Raw genomic sequence first — 24,672 nt, forward strand, 5'->3', positions numbered from 1 at the left:
TGAAATGCGATCACTTTTTAAGACTTCTGATTTGGACACGAGGATTAATTCTTTAATTGATTCGACATGAGCCATGACTAACTTGTCAACACTTAGAGGTTTGCATATGCTATGCAGCGTCCTATTTTTCAAATCGTTAAAATAACTTTCAACAATTGACGATGTTTCCGTTGGTCTTCCGTAACCAAAAATTGGATTTAGAATTGCAGACCACATGACGTATGTTTGTAAAAATCTTTCTAGACGTCTTGAAAACTCAGGACAATAATGAAAATTATCGTCTTCACTTCTTTCCAAACATTGGGAACTTCATTTGTAAGAAGTTTACCTACTACGGTACGCCTTTGTCTTGACAACTGCCGTTTCTTGGTACCAGTATGTAACATAATGTCAATATTCTTAACAACGCAAGAAATCTTCATAATTTCAGCACAATCTGCACTCCTTACCAGTTTTCCATAACCTTTTATCAAACCTTTACACTCTTTGCACTGCCCTTGAAATCGCAAAGCGCTTTTTGCATGGCTATAATAGTTTTCTTTGAAAGCCCATATACAATGCAAATCCTGATCAAGGAGCAAATTGCTAAGTACATCAGTCCAACCTTGTTGTAGATGATTTTGATGCTCGAGAGGTTTAATTTCATCCCATTTTGATCCTTCCATTACCAATTGCACCTCTTCATCTTTTTCACCATTATCGTGCATATGGCGAAGTCTTTTTGAGAAATCCTCATATATTAGATCTAAATGTTCCTAACAATTATTCCTGTTTTCGCGAACTAATGTATATAATGCCTTAGCTGTAATTTTGTTAGAAAGGTTTTTTTGAATTTCGTTCCAAATGACTGCGGTAGACGAATTGACGGACTTCTTTACATCGTCTTTATGTGCCATTCAGTGACATGTTATAATATACCTAGACGGTGAAAAGCTAGTGGTGGGGGTAGAAATCCGTGTTCCTGGCATGGGCCATCTTGGAAATAGCATTTGTGTATGCAATGATATAAATCTGATACACCGGCGTATCAAATGTTGCCTATATTGCAAAATTTGTTTTACATTTTAAAAGGTAAAAAAAATGTTATTATAACTTTTCTAAGATGTTTATTCAACGATGGCATTAAAATAAGTTGACAAGCGTCGTTATTGATTAAATAATGAGTTAAATAATAATTTATTTGTAAGAAGTCAATATTTTCTGTTTTCTTTTCTTTGTTGTAGAATTCTCAGTGATTTTTGATAAATCCAATGATAATGAGTGTAAATACTAAATGGTCTGTAGTTTTTATAATGTATAATGCATAATTTTAATGTATAAAAATAGTTTAAAATTGTAGGAGTGATCAGTTTTGAAAATTTTTAAAATGGTTAAATAAAACCTAGTTATTAATTAAAGCTCTTGTTTATAATTTTGGTCGTTTGGTATACCACTTTAGTCATAATTTATCAAATTTTGCATGTTTCTTTAGACTTTTTTCGGTTGTTTATTTAAACTTAGAGTAAAACATTACACTTGAAAATTGCGGGTTGCCTAAAAATTTGAATCCACTATTTCCAATATGGCTGATGAGTAGGAACATCATGGCGGGTACTTTGCACCATCTAGGTTATTTAGTTAAAGTCAATGGTGCCATTAGACATTCCAATATATCACAAAATGGCAATTTTGCCATATTTCACACTGCTGCCGAAAAGAAAGTCATAAGTATCAAATGGTATTTTGGAGATTTAATAGCAAAACATACCTTTATTTAACCAAGATTAACCAAACAACTTGACAAAAAAAATCAACAAGTATACTACTGAGCGTCCAAAAATTTGTTCACGCCAAATCTTTTTGAATAGGCAACACATTTTACATTCCACAAAACATTTTGTCAGTGACAATTTACTTCTACCAATTAATTTTTCACTAATCAATGTTTGGAATTTTAAAAGTACATTATATTTAAAGTCGAGTTATTGAAATGATTCAGTCTTTAACAAATATTGCTTAGTTTTAGCCATACCTTGTAATTGTAGCTATTAGGATAACTAGGTGTTTTATAGACAGTTTAAAAGACAAAGTCTCAGTTTAAATCCAAACGATCGAATAGTGTGAGGATTTAATAGACTGCTAACTAGAAATCTGATTTTACTGATATTTTATTACAAGATTATTTGATGTAAAATATTTCAAAATGGTGCTCGTAATTGCGAGCCAAATTGTTTTCTACGAAGTCAAAAATTGCATACGAAGAAGTGTTACTTTCACTTCATAACTGGAAGTGACCAAAGATGTCAGTTTGACTTTTCTGGATTTGATTGTTGATTTCATGTTGTCTTGCGGCATTGCAAATCAGAGTTGCGCCTTAGCAACCCCAATCAAACTGATGCTACCTTAGCAACAGGGTGAACGCAATTTTGCGTTACTGACTTGAAATTGGGCCCTAAGGGGTTACTAAGGTAGCCGTGATGTCATTGGCGTTGCTACGGCGCAAACACCTTTTTGCGACGTCGCTAAATAACTTGAAATTGACCCTTAAGTGTGTAATATCAATAGACGGAAAGCTAACTTATAATCCTTGTAGTTGCAAAAGTTGGCACCAGCTTCTTTGTGACCAGTGTCTTCCCAGCGGAAAGCTAAAGAAAACTTAAATATTGACCAATTTGGTGCTGGGGCAATTTCTAAAAAAGTCGCACCTTGCTGGTACTACAAGTGCTACAACAGTATACCCTTTTTTAAAATTATAAGTCCACTATCTGTTGAATTACGTTGGTAGAAAATAAAAATCTCCTACATATAATAGAGCGGTACGATTAAATTATCAAATTTAAAATATGTCGTTGAAGTTAGCTTGGGATTGGCTTTTTGGTTGCGCCGTAACATAGGCAACACAACATGCACTCGGCTTTTTTTACAGTAGACCAGACAAATACTGGAATTTTGTGGGTATTTTCATGTTTTCGCTACTTTTCTTTCAAATTTATGGCAATTTGACTTTGGAATAATAACCTCCCATTGTGACAATCAATACTTTGGTGTAAAATATACAGAAAAGGGATAATCAAAGGAGGTTGTGCTGTTGCCTTTTTCATCACCGTTATCGTAAAAATCCAGCATCTACCCCCGTCGCAGTGATCCCAAAAAATAGAGAAAAATTCACTGATAAATCTCCCATATCAAGTTTGTCTCCACCAGCCGTCAGAGGGTTGTAATCTCGCCCCGTTTAAATTCACCCTGTAAAAATGTAAAAAATCGAAAATGTACCCCAATGGCATTAGACCCAAAAAATAGAGAAAAATTCACTGATGAATCTCCCATATCAAGTTTGTCTCCACCAGCCGTCAGAGGGTTGTAATCTTGCCCCATTTTAATTCACCCTCTAAAAATATGAAAAATCGAAAATGTACCCCAATGGCATTCGACCCAAAAAATAGAGAAAAATTCACTGATAAAGCTCCCATATCAAGTTTCCCTCCACCAGCCGTCAGAGGATTGTAATTTCGCCCCATTTTAATTCACCCTCTAAAATTGTAAAAAATCGAAAATGTACCCCAATGGAATTAATGTTAGAAAATAGAAAAAAAAATCCTAATTAATTCCATTAATCACATTTGCTTCCAAAAACTATCAGATTGTAATGTTTAATTATTTTACCTTTAAAACAAAAGAGAGAGTGTTTTTCTGGCAACCCAGAATACACCTTTCTTTGTAATAAGTTGCAGTGTCATTTTTTTTAAGTTTGAATTTACCGGCAAATTGTTTTTTCTTCAGGATAGAGTAACACCAATTTATCAGAAAAATTACATATTTGGTTAAAAACTTAAAAAAAAAATCACAAATGAGGGGTTTAAAACTGAGATGAACCAAATTTATTTTAGGTGAGTCCAGTTCGAGGATCGCAAAATAAGTTTAAACTTCATAATTTTGTGTAAATTTGAGCTACAATTTCCAATTTCTGTTCAGTTTTTATTTTCAAAAAATGTATTTCAAAAATTAAATACAAAATTACGCCAGGTATGAGTTTCATGCATCACAAAACACAATCAATTAGTGATAAGTGATAAGCCATAATTTTATGCTAATGTTGTACTGAGTTTTACTGTATATTCTAAATTTTGTGTTTTTTACGTTTTCCAGTTATTTTAAAAAACACAGAGCTAAGATGACTGAAACGGCCTCCTCCGAGAAAAAAACAGAATATGTACACATTTTACTGATTCTGAATTAAAAAAAATATGCTCAGATGCCAAACTTTATCTACTTGTGAGATAATTTAAAAATTCTAAATTCAATTAATAGAAAATAACGATGTGCCGGTAAATTCAAAATTCCGAAAATCTAAATAAGCACTATACAATACACAGATAGTGTATTATGGGTTGCCAAAAAAAAAATAATTTATTTAATAAGCCTGACAACCCCCTAACGGCTGATAGAAACAAATATGATATAGGAGATTATTCGATAAATTGTTCTCTATTTTTTGGGTCTAATGCCATTAGAGTACATTTTCGATTTTTTACATTTTTACAGGGTGAATTTAAACTGGGCGAGATTACAACTCTCTCACGGTTGGTGAAAACAAACTTGATATGGGAGCTTTATCAGTGAATTTTTCTCTAATTTTTGGGTCTAATGCCATTGGGGTACATTTTCAAATTTTCACATTTTGAGAGGGTGAATTAAAATGGGGCGAAATTACAACCCTTTGACGGCTGGTGGAGACAAACTTGATGTGGGAGATTTATCAGTGAATTTTTCTCTATTTTTTGGGTCTAATGCCATTGGGGTACATTTTCGATTTTTTACATTTTTACAGGGTGAATTTAAACGGGGCGAGATTACAACCCTCTGACGGCTGGTGGAGACAAACTTGATATGGGAGATTTATCAGTGAATTTTTCTCTATTTTTTGGGATTACTGCGACCGGGGTAGATGCTGGATTTTTACGATAACGGTGATGAAAAAGGCGACAGCACAACCCCCTTTGATTATCCCTTTTCTGTATATTTTACACCAAAGTATTGATTGTCACAATGGGAGGTTATTATTCCAAAGTCAAATTGCCATAAATTTGAAAGAAAAGTAGCGAAAACATGAAAATACTCACGAAATTCCAGTATTTGTCTGGTCTACTGTAAAAAAAACCGAGTGCATGTTGTGTTGCCTATGTTACGGCGCAACCAAAAAGCCAATCCCAAGCTAACTTCAACGACATTTTAAAATGGATGCAACGAACATTACCGCATGTCCTTTTATTTGTCAGACTCCATCACGATGTTTCACAGTTTTAATTCTTGTTAGACATTTTTTTTTTGCAATAAACTAGATCCTTCAACTCGAATGTCACTAGATTTGCCACCAGATTTTTCAGTAGACACTGTTGTTGGTTGTATTTTCAAAGGAATTGCGATGTTGGTGGATTTATTATTTTGAAAAAGAGTATACGTTTATGTTTGCAGTAATTACATTTTTTAATGTAAGTGGGATATATTATTTTGAAAATGCATAAGAATTTATTTATTCAAAAATCATTTGGAAAAACAGCAAATATGTCAATGGAATAATTACTGTAAATGAAAGGACAAAAATGATGTTGAAACAAAATCTCTGTGTTAAGAGAGGAATATAACAGGTGTACAAAAATTATTATATTTGGAGTAGGCCTTGGAATTTTGAATAGACATTTATAATAACAGTGTAATTATTATTTTTGTGCCCTGGTAAACAAAAAATCTCTCATAAGGTTATTCGTTTGCTTTAGTCTTAGTACAATTCGTTGCCAGTTTTTATTAAGTCGCTTAATGTAGTCGGTCCAATGTGTGACTGGTCTTCTTTTGCTTCGGTTTTCAATGTTTTCGTTAAACGTCTTGTTCAACAATTCATCAATTTATGACGTTAAAGTTAAAAAAAACTTAGAGAAAACCAATTTATATAGATGCTCACTGATCACTTTCAATCTAGGTGGAACACAGCGTTTGATGTCTTCTATGTCAATTTTGTCTTTACTTGAATATACCCTCTACTTTAATTAGTCATTTTTAAAAATGATAAATATATAAAGTATTTAACTTAGTATAATGAATGTGTTGCCTACGAGAAAAAAATATAAGCGTTTACAGATACTGCACTTGTTATAAAACGGTGCTACTTTTTTCGAAAAGTTTTTTAGTAAAAATAGTTAACGAGCGTGAAAACTTGATTCAAACTCATCAATTGACAGCAATTTCAGGTACTTATACTGAACAAAGTACTAAAGTTCTTGGTACATTTTTCAATCTTGCAATATTTTTTTTCGAAAAGTCCGCTATTACAGACAATGAAGCAGAAAAACGAAAATTATAAATATTTTCAATTGATTTTAGTCTTAAATTTTCTGCCTAAAGTTAGCCGCTAGATGTGAAGTTGCAGGGTATTTTTAAAAATAATTCATTTTGTTTTCAAAAGGTTGTTTGAAAAATCAAGTAAAGCGGACGGAAGCTTTGCAAACTACATAAATTGACATGCATTTTAGATATCCCGTATTAAGTTGTCTCCGAGGTGTGAAGATAGCGGAAATTTTTGACAGTGCTGCAACTTTTTCTCAAAAAGTCCGCTGGTAAAAACAATTAAAGCAGGTGATTGCAGGACTTAAGCTCTATTGATTGACACTGATTTCACATGTCCTGCTTAAAATTTTCCGCTAGGTGTGATGTTAGCGGAAATTTTTTGGAATGCTGTAATTTTGTTTATGAAAGTCCGCTGGTAAAAACATTCAAAGCAGGTTTAGGCAGGACGCAAACTCTATCGATTGACACTAATTTCAGATGTCCTGCTTACAATTTTTCGCTAGGTGTGAAGTTGGCAGAATAAAAAAAAATCCTTAATAACATTTTTTAAGGGCATCCGCTGACTTTTTTTTATAAAGCAGCTTAAGGCAGGACACAAGCAGGAAATTTTGCACTATTTAAAAAATGTTCTGCTTACAAAAATCCGCTAACTTCACGCACCTATTTCTGCACCCACAATCACCACCGTCTCACTTGTCAGAGTACCAGAACAAAGATGACTGCCGATCCGGTACTCATTTCGCGCCCTCCGAAAACCTCTATAAAAAAGGGGAAGTACGTCATGGACACTAAAACTGAGGTGACTGGTGTCCAGGCAGCCACCCCTGGAGCGGGAAAAAAAAGAATGTGGTGGTTGCTTGGCTCCAACAAACAACTTCCCCAACTAAACCAAACCAAAACTAAACGCATTGTTTCAGCGCTGGTAGATTCCTGGATGATGCTGGACCTCTAAAAGAAGTGTTACTTTGGGAGACTTCTACTCCCGCCAGAGTTTAGCGTCGGCGTATTCTCCAACCCCGCCAACAGAGCTTAACCACCCTAAACTTAAAATAGCACTAAAAATCCCTTACAAAAATTCGTACCGTTACAGTCTCACCACTGTGGAATCTTCCACAATTTCACGTGGAAGTTCAACACAGTCCAAATCTCGCTCTGAAGCTCCGATCCAGTCTTTAAACTCCAAGCCCCGGTCGCCGTCAAGGGGGTACTCTCGACACCAGGGGCAAGCAACGACAACCCCCAAACCAAAGGACAACAAATCCCGGAGACGTTTTCTGTGGAAATAAATCAGGTAAGCGCCATCACCACAAGAATTGGACTGTTATAACCAAAAATCCTCGCATCTTAAGTTGGGTAAAGGGTAATAAACTTGATTTTAAGACTCTACCAACCCAGACTTTGGAGCCAGTCGTCCCCAAAGTCAAGCAGCAGTTAAAACAGCCCCTAGAAGACGAAATTCAGTCTCTTGTAAGAAAGGGAACAATTATTGAATGCTCTTCTTGTAAAGGCCAATTTCTATCAACGTACTTCCTTATTCTTAAAGATAACAGAAAGTCTCCATTCATCTTCAATCTCAAGAAATTAAACAGTTTCAATGAACCTTCCCATTTTAAAATGGAGGATTACCGCACTCTACTCAACTCAGAGTCCACTATAGACCTGACCGATGCCTTTTTGCTCGAACCTGTACATTCGTCCTCAAGAAAATTCCTCAAATTTCGATATGAGGAAAAAATATACGAGTTTACTTGTATGCCATTTGGGCTTGCACAGCGCTATACATCTTTACAAAACTGAGTAAACCAATCACTAAAGATTTGAGACTCAAAAATATTCCCTGTGTTATGCATCTTGATGATATAATCATTTTCGGCCGTCCCTTGACCGAATGTAATTACCATGTCAAACAAGCTCAAAGCTTACTAGAATCCTTAGGATTCATCATAAATCACGAAAAATCAAATCTTAAACCAGAACAACAAAGCAAATACCTTGGCTTTGTATTTAATTCTAAAGATTTGACCATATCTTTGCCTGTGGAAAAACATCAAAAATTATGGCACATGTTACAATGATGCTACGCGAAACAACTGTTATAGCAGCCGTCAAGATAATGTAGCGCTGACCTGCTCAGATGACATTTAAGGGTTTTTATGACGGTACGGTTGGGGGGCCAAAAATTTAGGTATTTATTTCTACTGGTTTAAGTTGTCAAACATACATTAAAATGTTAGGTTTCAAAATTAAGTGGATTCATATCAGATTAAATTTATTTTTGTACCAATAAAAAAATATGTAAAAATCAACAACAAATTACGAGATAATTTATTAACTAATTAGATATATACAATTTATTAACTAATAAATAGACAAATTAATCAAATTCCATTTCACTGATTATTACTTCTTGGTGATGATTTTTTCTATAATTGTCTTCAATCTTTATTACATGCGCAACACTGTTTTTCCAGCTAGAAACGCTGATTTTGTGCACTTCTTGATAAATTAAATCAATCGCTTCTTTGCTAAATTTGGGCGCTGTATTATTTCGTCGAATATGTGCTTTCAACTCCGACTAAATCAGTTCAATAAGATTGAACACACAATGATATGGAAGCAGCCAGTGTAGTTCAGGATTTAACATAATACTTAAACTTAAAACGAAACCGAAAATTATTACTCAAAAGATTCAAAATAACAAGACGGCGAAAACGCATTTTCATATTAGAAAATCAATAGTATTTATAAAAATAACAGTACTCCTAAATGCGAACCACATAAGCAGTGTTTGAGTGACAACCCAGGCCTCAGAGCCGAAATTTAGGCAGTTTAACGCCTTTGACTTGTTAACCAACTGTTTTCAATTACAAGGATGTAAAGCAAACAAAAAAGCTTATAAAAAGCCGTCAAAAAACTACAATTTTCGAAAATTAAACCAAACTATCCGAACATTTAATCGCTTATAACTCTAGGCTATTTATATTCGTACCAGGATTTTGCGCACAGATTTGGAATCTGCGTGAAATTCTGCGTAAAATGATATGTAATAAGTTAAGATTACTCAAAAAATAAACTGGACATCGATCGAATTAGATTTAGATTACAGATCGAATTAGGTTGCCAAAAAATATTTTTCTAAAAAAAGAAATTTTTGAATTCCGAAAAATGTAAGAGCGAATTTTTAGCCAACGGAATGTTTGAAAAACGAAGGCAAAAACCGCATCTCTCTATCTGTCATAATTTCCAAGATATGGAGAACCGGACTTTCAAAATTTTAGCCATCTGGCGACAACCCGAAATTTTCATCGGCTATAACTCAGTTACTTGTTGACGTACGTGAAAAATTAGCAGAGTTTTGAATTCAGCGTGAAATTCTGCATAAAATGAGCCATAATAACGTAATTTTGCTTCACAGATAAACTAGATATTGACGGAAATAGGATTTTTCAGGAGGTCTTTTTGGAGTGATTTTCAAGGAACTTTTTCAAAGCGAAAACAACAATAATTGCTTTGAATTATATATCTATTGAAAGAGCAGTTCGAAGTCTATTATCTGTGCAAATTTCAATTAAATGAGACAAGTAGTTTACGAAAGGCGTCCAAAAAAACAAAAAGTTTTTTTTTTCAAAAATTTTTCCAGAAATTTTGGAAATTTTCTATTTATTTGACAATCTTCTTTAAATTTCAAGGATTCTTAGCATCGTGTTCTTGTCGATTTTTACGAAATAAAAGCAAAATTTAATTTTGTCGACCAGAGATACCATTGTTCTCCATCCGCTAGATAAACAGATAAAAATAATATTCTTCGATTTATGATTCATAATTTCCAATGCCGAAAGTCCTCCACAGATACGACCGATTTATCTCTTTTATCTCCACAAGTATTCTTTCTAAAAATCTCAAATTTATTAGTGCCAGTCGCCGCAATGGACTCCTCTAAAATTTCAACGATAGAACTGCCCCGTACGTATTTCCCCACCAACATGGAGGTACTAAAAACGCGCTTCACGTTTTCCCCCAGGAGACCCCAGCTTGACATACCCACCGCCCCCGTACGTCCCCGGACCTGTTTTACACCAACCCATGCCTCAAAACTTCCTGGCCCACCCTCCAGGACCTCCACATTGTCCTCCAGGCCTCGAGTACTTATCCATGGTCGACCAATTACTCGTCCACCAGAAGGTCGAGCTTCTGGAAGGTGAGTTAACCCCGGAAAGTCACACTTTTAGAAGAGTCTCGTAGTGGTCACCCACTTCGTCACCGAGACGAAATTCCACATCCGCAACACTCTTGGCCAAGACGTCTACTTCGCCGCCGAAGACACCGACTGCTGCACGCGGAATTGTCTCCACGCAGTTCGGCCGTTTGATATGAGGATTTTGGACAACTACAACAACGAGGTGATGCACTTCTACCGGCCTCTAGCCTGCCAGAGTTGCTGCTTTCCGTGCTGCCTCCAAGTGAGTACCTGTCTTAAGGTCATTTAAGGCCATGTTAAACCCATGTGAAGTTCTGGGAGGTTTTCTGACTTATTTTCATAGGTATCAATTCAACTCATCTGTTTGTAATAGAATTCTATAACGATTGGCCGGAACAAAAAATAATAAAAAAATCGGCAAGTTAAATTATAATTTCATAATTCGGAAATTTCAGGTAATTTTATAAAATAGAATCAGTTCAAAATACCAGGTTACTAAAATTCTTACAATTTGGAGGTTCAAACTTTAAAACTGTCGAAGTTACGAAATTTTATAGACAAATTTTGATTTTGAGTTTGTCCTGCACATGAAAAAACTCTAAAATTCTTATTTCTTGTTCTAAAATTCCAAAATTTCATACACTTAATAGACATAGGAGTAAACATACCAAATTTGACTATTTTAACTTTAAAACTATCGAAGTTACGAAATTTTATAGACAAATTTTGATATTTTGAGTTGGTCCTGCATATGAGAAATTCTAAAATTCTTACTTCTTATTCTAAAATTCTATAATTTAATACACTAAATAAGCATCCCGAAAGAAGTAAATGTGCCAAATTTGGTGGCTCGAACTTTAAAACTGTCGAAGTTACAAAATTTTATAGACAAATTTTGATTTTGAGTTTGTTTTGCATATGAAAAAATTTTAAATTTTTATTTCATGTTCTAAAATTCTATAATTTAATACATTTAATAAGTATCTTCAAAATAGTGAATCTTCTAAATTTGAATGTTCTAACTTTAAAATTGTCGAAGTTACAAAATTTAATAGACAAATTTTGATTTTGAGTTTGTTCTGCATATAAAGTTTTAAAATTTGTAATTCTTGTTCTAAAATTCTATAATTTAATACACTAAATACGCATCCTGAAAGAAGTTAATGTACCAAATTTGGTGGTTCGAACTTTAAAACTGTCGAAGTTACGAAATTTAATAGACAAATTTTGATTTTGAGTTAGTCCTGTATCTAAAAAAAATTCTAAAATTCTTATTTTTTGTTTTAAAATTCCATAATTTCATACACTCAATAAACATCTTCAAAGGAGTAAATATACCAAATTTGACTATGTTAACTTTAAAACTGTAGGAGTTACGAAATTTAATAGACAAATTTTGATTTTAAGTAAGTCTTGCATATGAAAATTTTTAAAATTATTACTTCTTGTTCTAAAATTCTATAATTTAATACACTTAATAAGCATCTCCAAACTAGTAAATATACGAAATTTGACTATTTTAACTTTAAAACTTTAGGAGTTACGAAAATTGATAAACAAATTTTGATTTTAAGTTAGTCCTACATATAAAAAATTTTAAACTTTAACTTCTTGTTCTAAAATTCTATAATTTATTACACTTAATAAGCATTTCCAAACTAGCAAATAAATTTAATTGTTATAACTTTAAAACTGTCAATGTTTCGGAATTTAAGGAATTTTGAGTTTGTCCTTCCGACATAAAAAAATTCTAAAATTATTACTTCTTGTTCTAAAATTCTATAATTTAATACACTAAATAAGAATGCTGAAAGAAGTAAATGTACCAAATTTGGTGGTTCGCACTTTAAGATTATCGAAGTTACGAAATTTTATAGACAAATTTTGATTTTGAGTTAGTCCTACATATAAAAAATTCTAAAATTCTTACTTCTTGTTCTAAAATTCTATAATTTAATACCCTAAATAAGCATGCTGAAAGAAGTAAATGTACCAAATTTGGTGGTTCAAACTTTAAAACTGCTGAAGTTACGAAATTTTATAGACAAATTTTAATTTTAGTTAGTCCTGCATATGAAAAATTTTAAAATTTTTATTTCTTGATCTAAAATTCTATAATTTCATACACTTCTTCTTTAATACACTTCTTCAAAATGATGAATCTTCCAAATTTCAATGTTCTAACTTTAAAACGGTCAAAGTTACGAAATTTAATAGACAAATTTTGATTTTGAGTTAGTCCTGTATATAAAAAAAATTCTAAAATTCTTATATCTTGTTTTAAAATTCCATAATTTCATACACTTAATAAACATCTTCAAAGGAGTAAATATACCAAATTTGACTATTTTAATTTTAAAACTTTTGGAGTTACGAAATTTAATAGACAAATTTTGATTTTAAGTTAGTCCTGAATATGAAAGATTAAAAATTTTTTATTTCTTCTTGTAATTTTAATTCTTCTTATACAGGGTCCGGCAACACTTGTGTCCACCCCCAAAATCGTCTTTAATTTTAAAGATAAAATTTTGAAAATTTGCATACGCTCACAGTTGACAAAGCTCTAGAAGCTGACGTAAAAATTTGTTTTTTATCACTGATAGTTTTGGCGTCGCGACGCCTTAAAAATGTAATTGTTAGGTAATTGTGAGGGTTTGTGATATCAACCCCTAATTTAATTTTTTTTCAATATAAATATGTTAAAAATATCTGAGTTATTATTTTAGATTCAATGCAAATAGTCTTCAAAATTTGAGGAAAAAATGCTGTTTTATCAAGTTAGTTTCCAATTTTATTATGTCAAAATTGGGAACTACGTTTACACCCATCTGTCAACATCTTGTGTCACAAATGACATCTATTCTTTGGCTCGCTTTAGATTGTAACAAAAGTGTTACTTGGTGAAATTGTCACTTTGTCGATGTTAATTAACGATTTCTGGTGTCCATAAAGTGCAACATGCCCGTGGTAATCAAAATTAACCTTTATAAAAGTGAGTGAAGTGACTTGTGAAATTTTGGTGTAAACGTAGATTGCCGCTGCACTGTCATAATTTTGAAAACTAACTTGATAAAACAGCGTTTTTTTCGCAAATTTTAAACACAATTTGCATTAGATTTAAAATAAAAACTCAGATATTTGTACCACAGTTATGTTGAAATAAAATTGAATTCGCGTATATTTCCGCAAAAACTCAAAAATCGCTAAAAATTATACTTCTTAGGCGTCGCGACGCCAACCAAACCGTGATAAAAAAAACAAATTTTTACGTCAGCTTCTAGAGCTTTGTCAACTATGAGCGTATGCAAATTTTCAAAATTTTATCTTTAAAATTAAAGACGATTTTGGGGGTGGACACAAGTGTTGCCGGACCCTGTATAATTTAGTACACTTAATAAGCATCTTCAAAATAGTGAGTTTTCCTTTACCCCATAAAAGAATATACATACCTTAGTCGAGATTCATTGATGAATATTCCTTTATTTTTCATTACCATTCAACCCTCGATTTTCAACACCCCAATATTTACAGAGTCAATCTATTCTTATAGCATCTCCTCTTTAACGACAGCTTACACCGTTTATTGGTATGTCTTCGACTCATAGCCCTTTGGCCAATTGACAGAATAACAGGTCATTATTGTGTGAAAAGTTGATTTTGTGACATTTTATTTCAAACTTTTTACCAAAATATTTTATTATTAATACAATATACAATGATTCTTAGATTATTTTATCAACTAACTGAAATGAAAATACATACACCTAATAAACAAAAAAAAAGAAAATATCTAAAGAAAACTTATTTGTTGCCACATACAATTTTTGCTTTGTTTATATCAATATTGTCGACTAAGTAATGCGCTGCCACATCCAAGTTTTTTTTTAAACACAACCCAACATAGATTTTGGTTCTAACATATTTATACTCGTCTTTGTCAAAAATCTTATAATAATTTTTTTCAATAATTTGTTCAAGCGCAGCTCTTGAATTTTCCTTTGCTTTATCCTCCTTGAGAAATTTTAATTCCAATATGAGTCCACCTGTTCCACGAGTCACACATATGTCACACTCGTTTTTTCTTCCATGTTTCTCTTTTCCCTTACTTTGAGAACCTGTCTTGGCCTCGCGTGGATAAAACTTCTTCAGTTCGTCGGTATCTCGCAACTCTTCTGATACTTTCACAACTGCCCTACTAGACTGTGTTGTGAAAAGCTTGTTATTATATGTTAAAAAAAACAGGATGTGATGTAACTCTGGTTCATTAAATGGAATTACCGCATCACCTGAGAAAAGAAGTGAAACCGCATTAACAAGGTTGCGTATTGCTTCTTCACATTTTTCAGTTGCCCCTTCCTCAGATTCCTCTATTTCACCTTTTTCTTCATTCTTATTTGCTTGTTCATTACTATTTGTTAGTAGCAGTCGATTCACTGCTTCTATGTATCTCTCTATATTCTCAGGTTTGAGCTTATATTTGGTTTCAAAAAGCGACTGAGTGTAACATTTACGTTGGATTTCCGTCTTAATCTCAAAGTTTGGGATCTTTAGTACTACAGTATCCCCATACTTCTCAACTGCATTCAACAAACCCTCATCCCACAGTAGCTGCAAGAAGAAATCCACTTGTTTCTCATTCAACTTTGTAGATGGAAAAGAAATCGTATTTTTCAACTCCAATATATTATCAACGTCTGCCTCAGCTACCACTATTATAGAATTCTCGCCATTAATAAGTTCGTTGATTCTCTTATATATCTCGTGATGCACAAGCAATTTTTCTAAAATATCCAGTAAGCCTGAGTTAGGCCAATAAGTGTCAAACATTTTATTTCCTTGTTCAAAACTCTTGCTCAAATAGTTTAGAACAGACCAGCTACTGTAAATCGTTGCCCCATCTTCATTTAACGTATGGTATCCATTATACCACTTTTTAACACCATCAAAATTATTCACTGCTTGCAATGCAGCATTCTCCAACAGATTTTGTACTTCTTGTTCTGTGAATCCATATATTTCAGAAATATGTTTTTCTTGGAGGAACAGAGCATGATATTGATTATTTATCTCCCAGGGATATGTGCCTGAAAAGAGAACACAAGAACTAACTAATGAACGTTCCAAAAAATCGTTATCCTTCAAGCCTGCTGACAACATACTCATAAGAAGACGCATGAGGAATTTCAGGGTCTCATTTCCCACCTTGTCTGTAATAGCTTTCATAATGGGCGGGTCGGCCTCGTCTACAAGTATAACAACTTTCTTGTTAAAGTGAGTGTACAAGATTCTAGACAAGAATTGCAAAGCTATTCTTACATTCCTTGCAGTGAGTTGCTCCAACCTATTACGATCACAATATTTCAAAAATAGTTCGATGTCCTCCAGTTTCTTATTTTTGAAGCTCTTAGAACCGTCAGGAGCTGTTTCAAGCAGATACAGATGCTTTTTGAATGTCTCACTAATAGCATCCCTTAGGGAGTCTAAAACATCTGATTCTGTTTTACCTTCCACACATTTAAGACTCAACGAAATCACAGGATATTGACCGCAATGTTGCTTAACAAATCGACCATGCTTTTGACCTAGCTTTAATTCCATAAACATCTTGTAATTATCAGAACTCTCTGGATTTGAAATTGGCCTTCCATCTTTATCCACTATTATCATCAAAAATACCTCGAGCATATTCATAAATGTTGATTTTCCAAAGCCCCTCGGGGCTGTTATCTGGACCCCAGATGCTGGAAGTTCAAATAAACGTTTTATGCCCTCGCTCTTATCTACAAAGGTGAGTTTTGTTCTGACGACGTTAAAGTCCTCTGTAGTTAAATCGGCGACATCTGATGCTTTTAATGAATCTGGTATATGCAATTCCTGTAAAGAAAATAAAAAAAAAAACATTAATTTAACGAGCAATAAACCACACTTACTTACATATGCATGAAAAACAATAAATCAGCAAAACGAATCAAAGCACATGTAAAACAAAGACAAAAAACTACATTGCCCTAATTATCTTGATCAATCAATTCGTTATTACCTCTGGTGGTCTATTATCGGTAGTTACAATTTGGGCGCCATCAGTTTTTTCTTTGTCATGATCCCGGTTGACAGATTCACCCTCCGTATTCATTATTCTTCTTCTTTTCTTGTCTCTCATCCATGTCTATAATAGAAGTATTAGTAATGGAGAAATAAATTAATAAACATTAATAGGCGCTATTGCGATTTTATTGGATTATTAATATATGTATGTAATAATAAAACACATAATAATAGTGGAACTAAACCGTTTTGGAAAGATTGCTTGAAATGTCATGTTTTACCCTGTAATTGCGTGTGTTCCTATAAATCTCCTATTTTTAGTAATCATATTTCGTAAATAACATGAGATAATAACATGAAAGGCACTTATGGCGGAGTTCAAAAACTCCTAAGAGATATCGAGCCAAATGCGGTGTATGTTCATTGTGCTGCTCACAATTTAAGATGTTTCTAATTTCAGTATCCTGCAACCTGTCACTTTGCAAAATTTAAATGATAACGATTTGTTAGAAAAAGCTTTAGTATTTGTCAATTTGTAGAAAAAAGTTAATATCGATTTCGTTTGCAAAGGAAATTCTTAATTTTCGATCCGCTTTTCGACATCTTCTATAGGAGAACTCGCTGACTTATTAATTATCAAGAATCATTTTATGTCTTCAAGCTTTTCTGAAGTCTGCACTGCATTTCTGCTATTTATTACCATCCCTCTAACTACGGCTAGTGCCGAGCGATCATTTTCAAAATTGAAATTGACAAAAACTTATCTAAGAAATGGGACAGGAAAGGTTAAGCAGCTTAGCTGTTTTGTCCATCCAACATTCCATGGCCCGGAATTTGAACTTCGATGACGTAATTAACACTTTTGCTGAACAAAAAGCCAGAAAAAAAGAATTTTAATTATTTAAATTTGATTCTAAGACAAACGTAATTTCAGTTAAATTATTAGGTAATTGTTATAATTATAACGTTCGTATGTACAGCCGGGGAGAAAAAATCTTAAGACGTGAATGTCATTTAACTGTCGCATGGTGTAAAACCCCACTTAGAATTACTAACCTTAATTTTTGCATTGTCAATTTTCACAGTTTTAATTTTTTAATTTCTAAATACACTGAATTTCCAATATTGCAAGAACCTGAATGTAAATTATACCGCTCTGTTCTAAAGAGATTATTCTAATTTTATCGACTTTAAATACTTCATTCATGATAATTTTTAATTACAACTTGTCAATACTTTGGTGTTTTAAATGTCAGTAATGACAATGACAGTAATGTACAGACTACACTCAAATTTTTGAAACGCCAGAAAAATGACGTCTAAGATTTTGTTGTTCGCGGGTGTACCTATTTCACGTAGTGAAATTTTTTATTTATTATAAAATAAAAAATACCTACTGTCATTAGTTGAGCTTGAAAGACAAACTAAAAAATGAGAGCAATAAATGAAGAAACTCAAAAATTGTAAATTAAACGGAAAGTCAAGTATTGTTTGATTTGGACAACTTTTCTCGATCATGAAACTAGCAAACTAAGAATGGAAATAACTTACAGTACGAGTCAGCTTTAGGCAGATATTTCCTCTGCGATATTTAAAAACCTTTACAAAAACATAAATTCAGATAATTGCCTACCTGTACCTAGTTTTAGGTTAAGTACAACACGTGTTACAACTTCCCAGCAATAGTATAATAAATACAATTATTCTAGTTATTAATTACTACCATGTTTTGGACGTGAAAGCAATGTTTTTCTTTTATCACACTGAAAAATGGTAATAACAATGTACCACGTTCGTTGGTCAGGATTCAGTTATTTGATTTACTTTAATTTTAGACACAAGCGTTGAAAATGAACAGAATTTCAGATGAATTATATTTTACTTATAACATTTAATAAACATCAAGACATTTTACTTACACCGTAAGTTCAAATTTGCGAACACTAAAGAAAAATAACACACTCCAACCGCCAATGTCAACTGACAAGTTAAATGGAAACTGTATTATCGACTGAAACAGCGTCGCGTGCCAAGGTTACTGAAGTTTTGAGCCAATAGAAGCAGGCCTCTCAAACTGGCGCGAATACGTCATCGGAAAGCTCTTTTAAATTCCGATTGATTTTTTTCATTGCTATTATTATTTAAAACAGCACTCTGATGTTTCTACAAGAACTTTGTTAAATAACAATGGCGATCAACAATGTTTTTACATCGCAAAACAATTGACAGAACTTTCTTGTGACGTCATTTATGGTCGCACGTCCCTAGCAACCAAAAGAGGGTGGAGTTTCAGCCTTTGTAACGAGCAAACCTGCTTAATTTAGGAACCTTGAGTAAAAGGGGCGTCTGAACCACCAAAATGTTTTATAAAACAGAAACTTTGATTTAGTGACCTTAATGTAAACTAACTCACATAAAATTTTGTCAAATAACCAAATGTCAATTTCTAGAAAGACAATGATGCCAACCGTTTCAAACTTAATTCCCCAAGATTCCAATCTTAAATAAACAAACAACTGTGAAAGCATAGAAATTCGTTGCAACGGACATGTTGCCATTGTATCACTAAACATCTGTGGTTCTGTCAAACTGTCAAAACTAGATGTCAAACTTGCGTCAAGTGCACAAATGGCAAACCATTATGAAGTCCCAAATTGGTAAGTATCGCCCCCCAGAGCCCGAATCCCTTCTAATTCTTCCTAAAAGAAAGCCCCCAGGTAATCATGCACAATCGGGACCTGACATGTGCGCATGCGCCCGCGTACTGCGATCGGGCACGAAGACATAGCTTTGTTGCCAAGTTGCCTCAAATACAAGAAAGATTCAGACTGCGTCATAGTGGGCTGCATAATCTCAGGCAGAACGTGACAACACAAAATGTCTTTTCCAGGCTCATGTTCATGTACTAAACTGAAAAAACTGTATAAAAGTTCCACACTGAGGATCGAACCTACTATACATCGCTTTTTTCCAGACTGGTGAAAATTGTTTCAAATTCAAATTCAAACTCAAATTGATTTTTTTTCTGTCGGGGATAAGTAATCTAATGTCACTCTAAAGATATTCATGGTACTTTATGTAGTTGTTAAAGGCTAATCCCTGGTCGTACTGCCTTACTAAGCTTACAATAAATTGAAATTTGATTACATTTCTGGTTGACACACCCACAACGCTGTTGCTTACTACTTCGGTGTTTTTGTCCCATTTTACGCTGAAAGGAGAAAAGTTTCAAAAACCCTAACTATTTTTAGCGCAAAACAAGAACCGTCAAAATTAATTTGTCAAAGTAATGACATTAACGAAATCCCCAATTTGTGAGATACAAAGCCATTTGTCTCTCATCTAATAACAATTATTTAATAAAAAACATTCGTTCAAAAAAACAAATTTACGCTTAAACATTCTTTTTCTATCGAATTGCACGATGCGTGGAAAAACACTACCAATTGCAGATGTAATGTTTAATTGTAGTGTTTAAAGGAATCAAACGAAAAATTTTATTAACGTTCAGAATAATTTTGCCCTTCCATCCTTTCATTTTTGTTATAATTTGAATTAAAATTTACGTTTGAAAGTCTGTTTTAAACTTTAAAAACTAGATACACGATAAAATAGCAGCAAATAGTAGTAAGAAAAGTGTTTTTCAGCTCGTGAAAAGTTAATTAAGTCGCTGCATTCGTTAATTCAACCCCTTTGTAGTCATTCGAAAACCATCATTTTTCATTACTTGTAGAACAATCTACTATGAATTCATACGGAGTCCATTTATTCCAATAATTAACGAATTTTAAAAATCAAAAGTAAATTCAAAATTATAATAATCTTAATTGAGAAACCGGGTTTTATTGGGCGGTTAAAATTAGGGTTGCTAGATTTGATTTATGTATGTGGCAAGAAGTGAGTAATACCTTCACGCTATTATTTTTCCTTCTTCTGGGAATTATTTTATAAACAACCTGCTTTACACAACTCTTTATACATGCAACCGCACCTCTAAACTCAAACGATTTGGCAACGTTGCAGGCCGTCTTTACCCGAACGCTGTCAAAAATGTCAGCCGTCATTTTTCAGGTCCCGATTCTGCATGATTACCCACGGTGAATCGAGTAGATACGGTGGCCGCATCTCTCTAGCCGAGCAGAATGATGACGTCACAGTCGCCCTGAAGAGAGGCGCTTGCATGAACATTTTACGATTATTTCAATAAAATTTCGCAGAAATAATGTTTAAACTTTTATTAACATATCAGAAAATTATACAGCGATTCCTTTCACTTTGGGGAAATACATTTTTAACCATATCTTAGCTATAATTTAGCAGAAATATTATTCCTAGTTTTTTAACTGTTGTTATAATTTTTGTTTCTGTAACATGTTCTATCTCTTTTTTGAATTCAAAATAACAAAAAAACACATAATAATCAAAAAGAAAAGTATGTATCTAATACTAGTGTGGGTTTTTTCATTTTTTTAGCATTTTTAGATTTTATCTGTGTACGTGACTTTCTTTTTGCCCTCGCAGATTCTTCTTGACTCGTATTTAATCTTTTTACCTTCATGTATGTGCGTTAAAGAATATATCGTCGGCTTAAGTCGTTACGATATGTGGCAATAATGCTTTACAGCTAACAGCTTCTTTAAACAGCAGTCAATAATTTACGGTGTACACTACAATATTTTGTTACAAACATTATTAACAATCATACGTCGTACGAAAATGAGGCCAAAATGCATTTTCTAACTTGATAGTTTTGTAAAATACAATGAGTACGTTTTAAACGACCAACCGTTCTGAAATCTATTGTGTTTATAATGTTATTACGCGTTGATAAAAAATGCAAGGTGGCGTTTGATCAGACGCCGACATCAAAAAGTGCCGATGCCGACTTATTAAAAGAAAAAGAATAGCAATATGCATTTTCCTTATTGTTTATTTGAATTTTGTTTGCAGTAAGAGAAGGTCCGACTTATTCTTCACTGTTTATTGTAGTGTAGGTGTGTTGTGAAGTTATTGTGCTATTATAGTATAAACTATTTTTGTTAAGTGTTCTATATAAACAATCAAGTATTATTAAATAAGAGACTGAAAAGACGATATTAACATTTTAATTTCAAGAATAGTTACGAAACTGAGATTGAGTAAGTATATTTTGATCTAGAAAATTATTGATATGGATGCGTGTCTGTGAATCTTGTTACAAGAGCTAAAAAAATATTACTGAAGTTACGAAGAAAATATTATTTTATGTTGCTTGTTGAAAACCTCAAAATTAATTATTACTTCTATTAAATTTGAGTAAAACGTAAATAAAATAAAAAGTTTTATAAAAAAATCTAATTTCCGTGTTTGCAAATTCTGAAATTTGAAATGATTTTTTAAAACGATTCCTAAACACATTGTACTTGGCGTTACAGAACTGGCGAAGAGCTCTATCTTGCGTTTCTATCTTGCGTTTTGAAAGTAAATTTGCGAAAAAAAATCTGATCTCATTAGATTTTAAATGGAGAAACGGAGAAATACTGTGGAGCGTTTATGACTTTAACTTTTTAAACAGTTTCCACCAAACTTACCGCAAGACCCTATAAACATAATCACCCTCAAGAGTCTGATGACCAGAATTGATCCCAATAAATTACAGCCTTTTTGTTGATTCAAATTTACTGGAATTGGGGAAAAATATTTGGAAATAAAGTTTCAGGACATACAGACAAATATAGTAGATTACTCAACGTGTCAAGTTGAGTTTTGTTTTAATCTAATGTGGACTTGCAATAATAGAGTTGAGGAATGATTGAAATTTAGATTAGCTTGAAAGTGCAGTATGAAATTTTTCAAATTTCGCTTAAATTAAATAAAAATATAATTGTCAATTCTGACATGTTAAATCACTTGCTCTCATTGTTTTGTGACTTTTTCACTTACTAGTTAGTAGAAATATAAGTTAATTACTAGTGAAAAAATGGAGAAAATTTGAGTTTCATAGGTCTCAAACAATGACAGAAAATGTATTTTTATATTAAAGTTGAAAAAACTATATTTTTTAGCTAAAGACAAATAATTAAAAAAATTATACACCCGGTTTACAGAAACAAAATTAAATCCCTAATTTTGATGAAAGATTTTTACGAAACCAAATAACGTCATTAGGGTTTTTACATCTTTATGTTTGAAAAACTAAAATTCGAGGAAATGTATAAATTGATGCTTCAAAAATTATAAATGTTAGTTGGCCATAATCAGTAAAACATGTAAACAGCTTAGTAAAATCAAGAAATTGCGAAAAAACGCATTTACCAACACTAATATTGTTGCCAAAGTTTTAACAGCACTAGGATTGTTAAATGTGCCTTTATACAATCTACTGCTAAAGTGATACTGTTACTCTTGCAATTTAGGATAAAATGAAATATTTCACATTATGTTAAAGTGACATAAGTAAGTTGCAAGTTAATTAATTTCAATTAAATTATTGCGTTAAACCGGCGTATACGTAGTTACTTACTATTGAGCAGAATTAAAAATCGATTGTTCTAAAATTTACTTTTTTAGCAATGAAAGTGAATTGTATGAAGAAAAATGAACGTTAGAATAATCAATAATTTTAAGAAATAAATTAGAAATTAAAAATTACATCTTTAATTAAAATTAATATTTAATTCCATCAAATGTCAGCAATCAAACTTAATTAAATGCGTGATGAATTTAATTGCAATCAACTTATAGTGGGATCGGGGTCATTGATTAAGAATACAAACATAGATTCAAAATTTCTTTCAATGTTGTTCATACCATCTTGTTTATTCGACTCAATCTTCAAGAGTTGTCGAGTAACTTGTAAATAAAATTTGGTTGTCTGACGCACCCCTGTACAAAAACTGACCGCTCAGATCTCAAGAAGACCAACCCAAAAGTTCTAAGTGTAAAATGTATTGTTGGATACATATTTTGTTCATACCATGGTGCATTATTTTTGGACGCAATTGTACCAACACTAGTATTAGATACATACTTTTTTTTATTATTATGTGTTTTCTTGTTATTTTTAATTCAAAAAACAGATAGAACATGTTACAGAAACAAAAATTATAACAACAGTTAAAAAACTAGGAATAATATTTATGCTAAATTATAGCTAAGATATGGTAAAAAATGTATTTCCCCAAAGTGGAAGGAATCGCTGTATAATTTTCTGATATGTTAATAAAAGTTTAAACATTATTTCTGCGAAATTTCATTGAAATAATCGTAAAATGTTCATGCAAGCGCCTCTCTTCAGGGCGACTGTGACGTCATCATTCTGCTCGGCTAGAGAGATGCGGCCACCGTATCTACTCGATTCACCGTGATGATTACCAGCCCTAGCGTAGTTCCTTCCCCAAAAACCCGCGCCCCACTGACAGTTGTTTGAGGTTATGTTGACTTTTCCAGGGCAGGCAAACCCCCCGTGGGTCTGCATTTGGACGTCCTCAAAGGCGAAAAACTACAATATATTGTGCCTAATATTATACGTATAGAGAAGTAACAAATTATGATTACAGACATCAATTTTAAAAATTCAAAATTCGCGCCAAAATGTTTACTTTTCGAAAGGTGTTTCTACAATATGTGCCTACAAAAACACTATTTTCCATCTTTTCACATTACAAGTGTTATCAAAAACCTCAATGTATTATTAGCACGCTTAACAAACGTCCTTAAAGCTGTGACACTGACAGTGTCAATGTCTTGAAGCCCGACATTCAGATTTTCAAAGCATACTGGCCATCAATCGACATTTTCAAGTTCGTCCTTGGGCCCACGGAGTAATCGTCGCGACACGGCGCCACCAAATAAAATTCAAAAAAAAATAAAAACGCTACATTATTTAAAATCCACATCTGCCACAATTTTTGATAAAGGTTCCTCTTTCTAATTATGTATAAATATACAATTTTTGGCGTTTTTTTAGATTTGTTCAAATTTTAAAACCGAAATTTATTTTTGCTCAAAAAGCAAAATTGCGTTCAAAATTGAGGAAACTAAAAGATGGGACCATTTTGTACGACTAAATGGTTATAGTAAACGGTATTACTTGAACATTTTAAGGTTTGGAAATAGTAGATCTCGAGTTA

General features: G+C 32.9%; 2 protein-coding genes across 3 annotated transcripts; one reads left to right on the forward strand and one right to left on the reverse strand.

Moving 5' to 3' along the window:
• The first annotated feature begins 10,207 nt into the window (after nucleotides 1-10,207).
• LOC148182291 (phospholipid scramblase 1-like) lies at nucleotides 10,208-24,453 on the forward strand. 2 transcript variants are annotated; one of them, XR_015769753.1, is made up of 5 exons: nucleotides 10,208-10,281; nucleotides 10,340-10,516; nucleotides 10,561-10,778; nucleotides 19,012-19,218; nucleotides 23,990-24,453. XR_015769753.1 is itself a non-coding variant. In XM_088032053.1 (4 exons), the coding sequence occupies exons 1-4, from the start codon at nucleotides 10,245-10,247 to the stop codon at nucleotides 19,063-19,065; spliced, it is 486 nt and encodes a 161-aa protein (XP_087888179.1). In that variant the 5' UTR covers nucleotides 10,208-10,244; the 3' UTR covers nucleotides 19,066-19,949. The 2 variants fall into 2 exon arrangements, 1 of the variants encoding a protein (XP_087888179.1); XM_088032053.1 differs by lacking the exon at nucleotides 23,990-24,453 and having other exon boundaries at nucleotides 19,012-19,949.
• On the reverse strand, nucleotides 14,153-18,572 carry LOC148182292 (uncharacterized). The gene is made up of 3 exons (XM_088032048.1): nucleotides 18,481-18,572; nucleotides 16,557-16,682; nucleotides 14,153-16,390 (listed from the first exon to the last, which is right to left on the reverse strand). The coding sequence occupies exons 2-3, from the start codon at nucleotides 16,674-16,676 to the stop codon at nucleotides 14,318-14,320; spliced, it is 2,193 nt and encodes a 730-aa protein (XP_087888174.1). The 5' UTR covers nucleotides 16,677-16,682; nucleotides 18,481-18,572; the 3' UTR covers nucleotides 14,153-14,317.
• Nucleotides 24,454-24,672: the final 219 nt, after the last annotated feature.

Source organism: Gnatocerus cornutus, chromosome 1 (assembly GCF_029298725.1).
Source record: "Gnatocerus cornutus isolate USDA-ARS CGAHR chromosome 1, icGnaCorn1.1, whole genome shotgun sequence".
Lineage (NCBI taxonomy): Eukaryota > Metazoa > Arthropoda > Insecta > Coleoptera > Tenebrionidae > Gnatocerus > Gnatocerus cornutus.

Coding starts and splice junctions, on each gene's coding strand:
- LOC148182292 (XM_088032048.1), bottom strand. CDS start 16,676: ATGAGAGACAAGAAAAGAAGAAGAATAATGAATACGGAGGGTGAATCT. Junction 16,391..16,556: donor CCGATAATAGACCACCAGAG/GTAATAACGAAT, acceptor TTTTCTTTACAG/GAATTGCATATACCAGATTC.
- LOC148182291 (XM_088032053.1), top strand. CDS start 10,245: ATGGACTCCTCTAAAATTTCAACGATAGAACTGCCCC. Junction 10,282..10,339: donor TTCAACGATAGAACTGCCCC/GTACGTATTTCC, acceptor GTTTTCCCCCAG/GAGACCCCAGCTTGACATAC. Junction 10,517..10,560: donor GAAGGTCGAGCTTCTGGAAG/GTGAGTTAACCC, acceptor AGAGTCTCGTAG/TGGTCACCCACTTCGTCACC.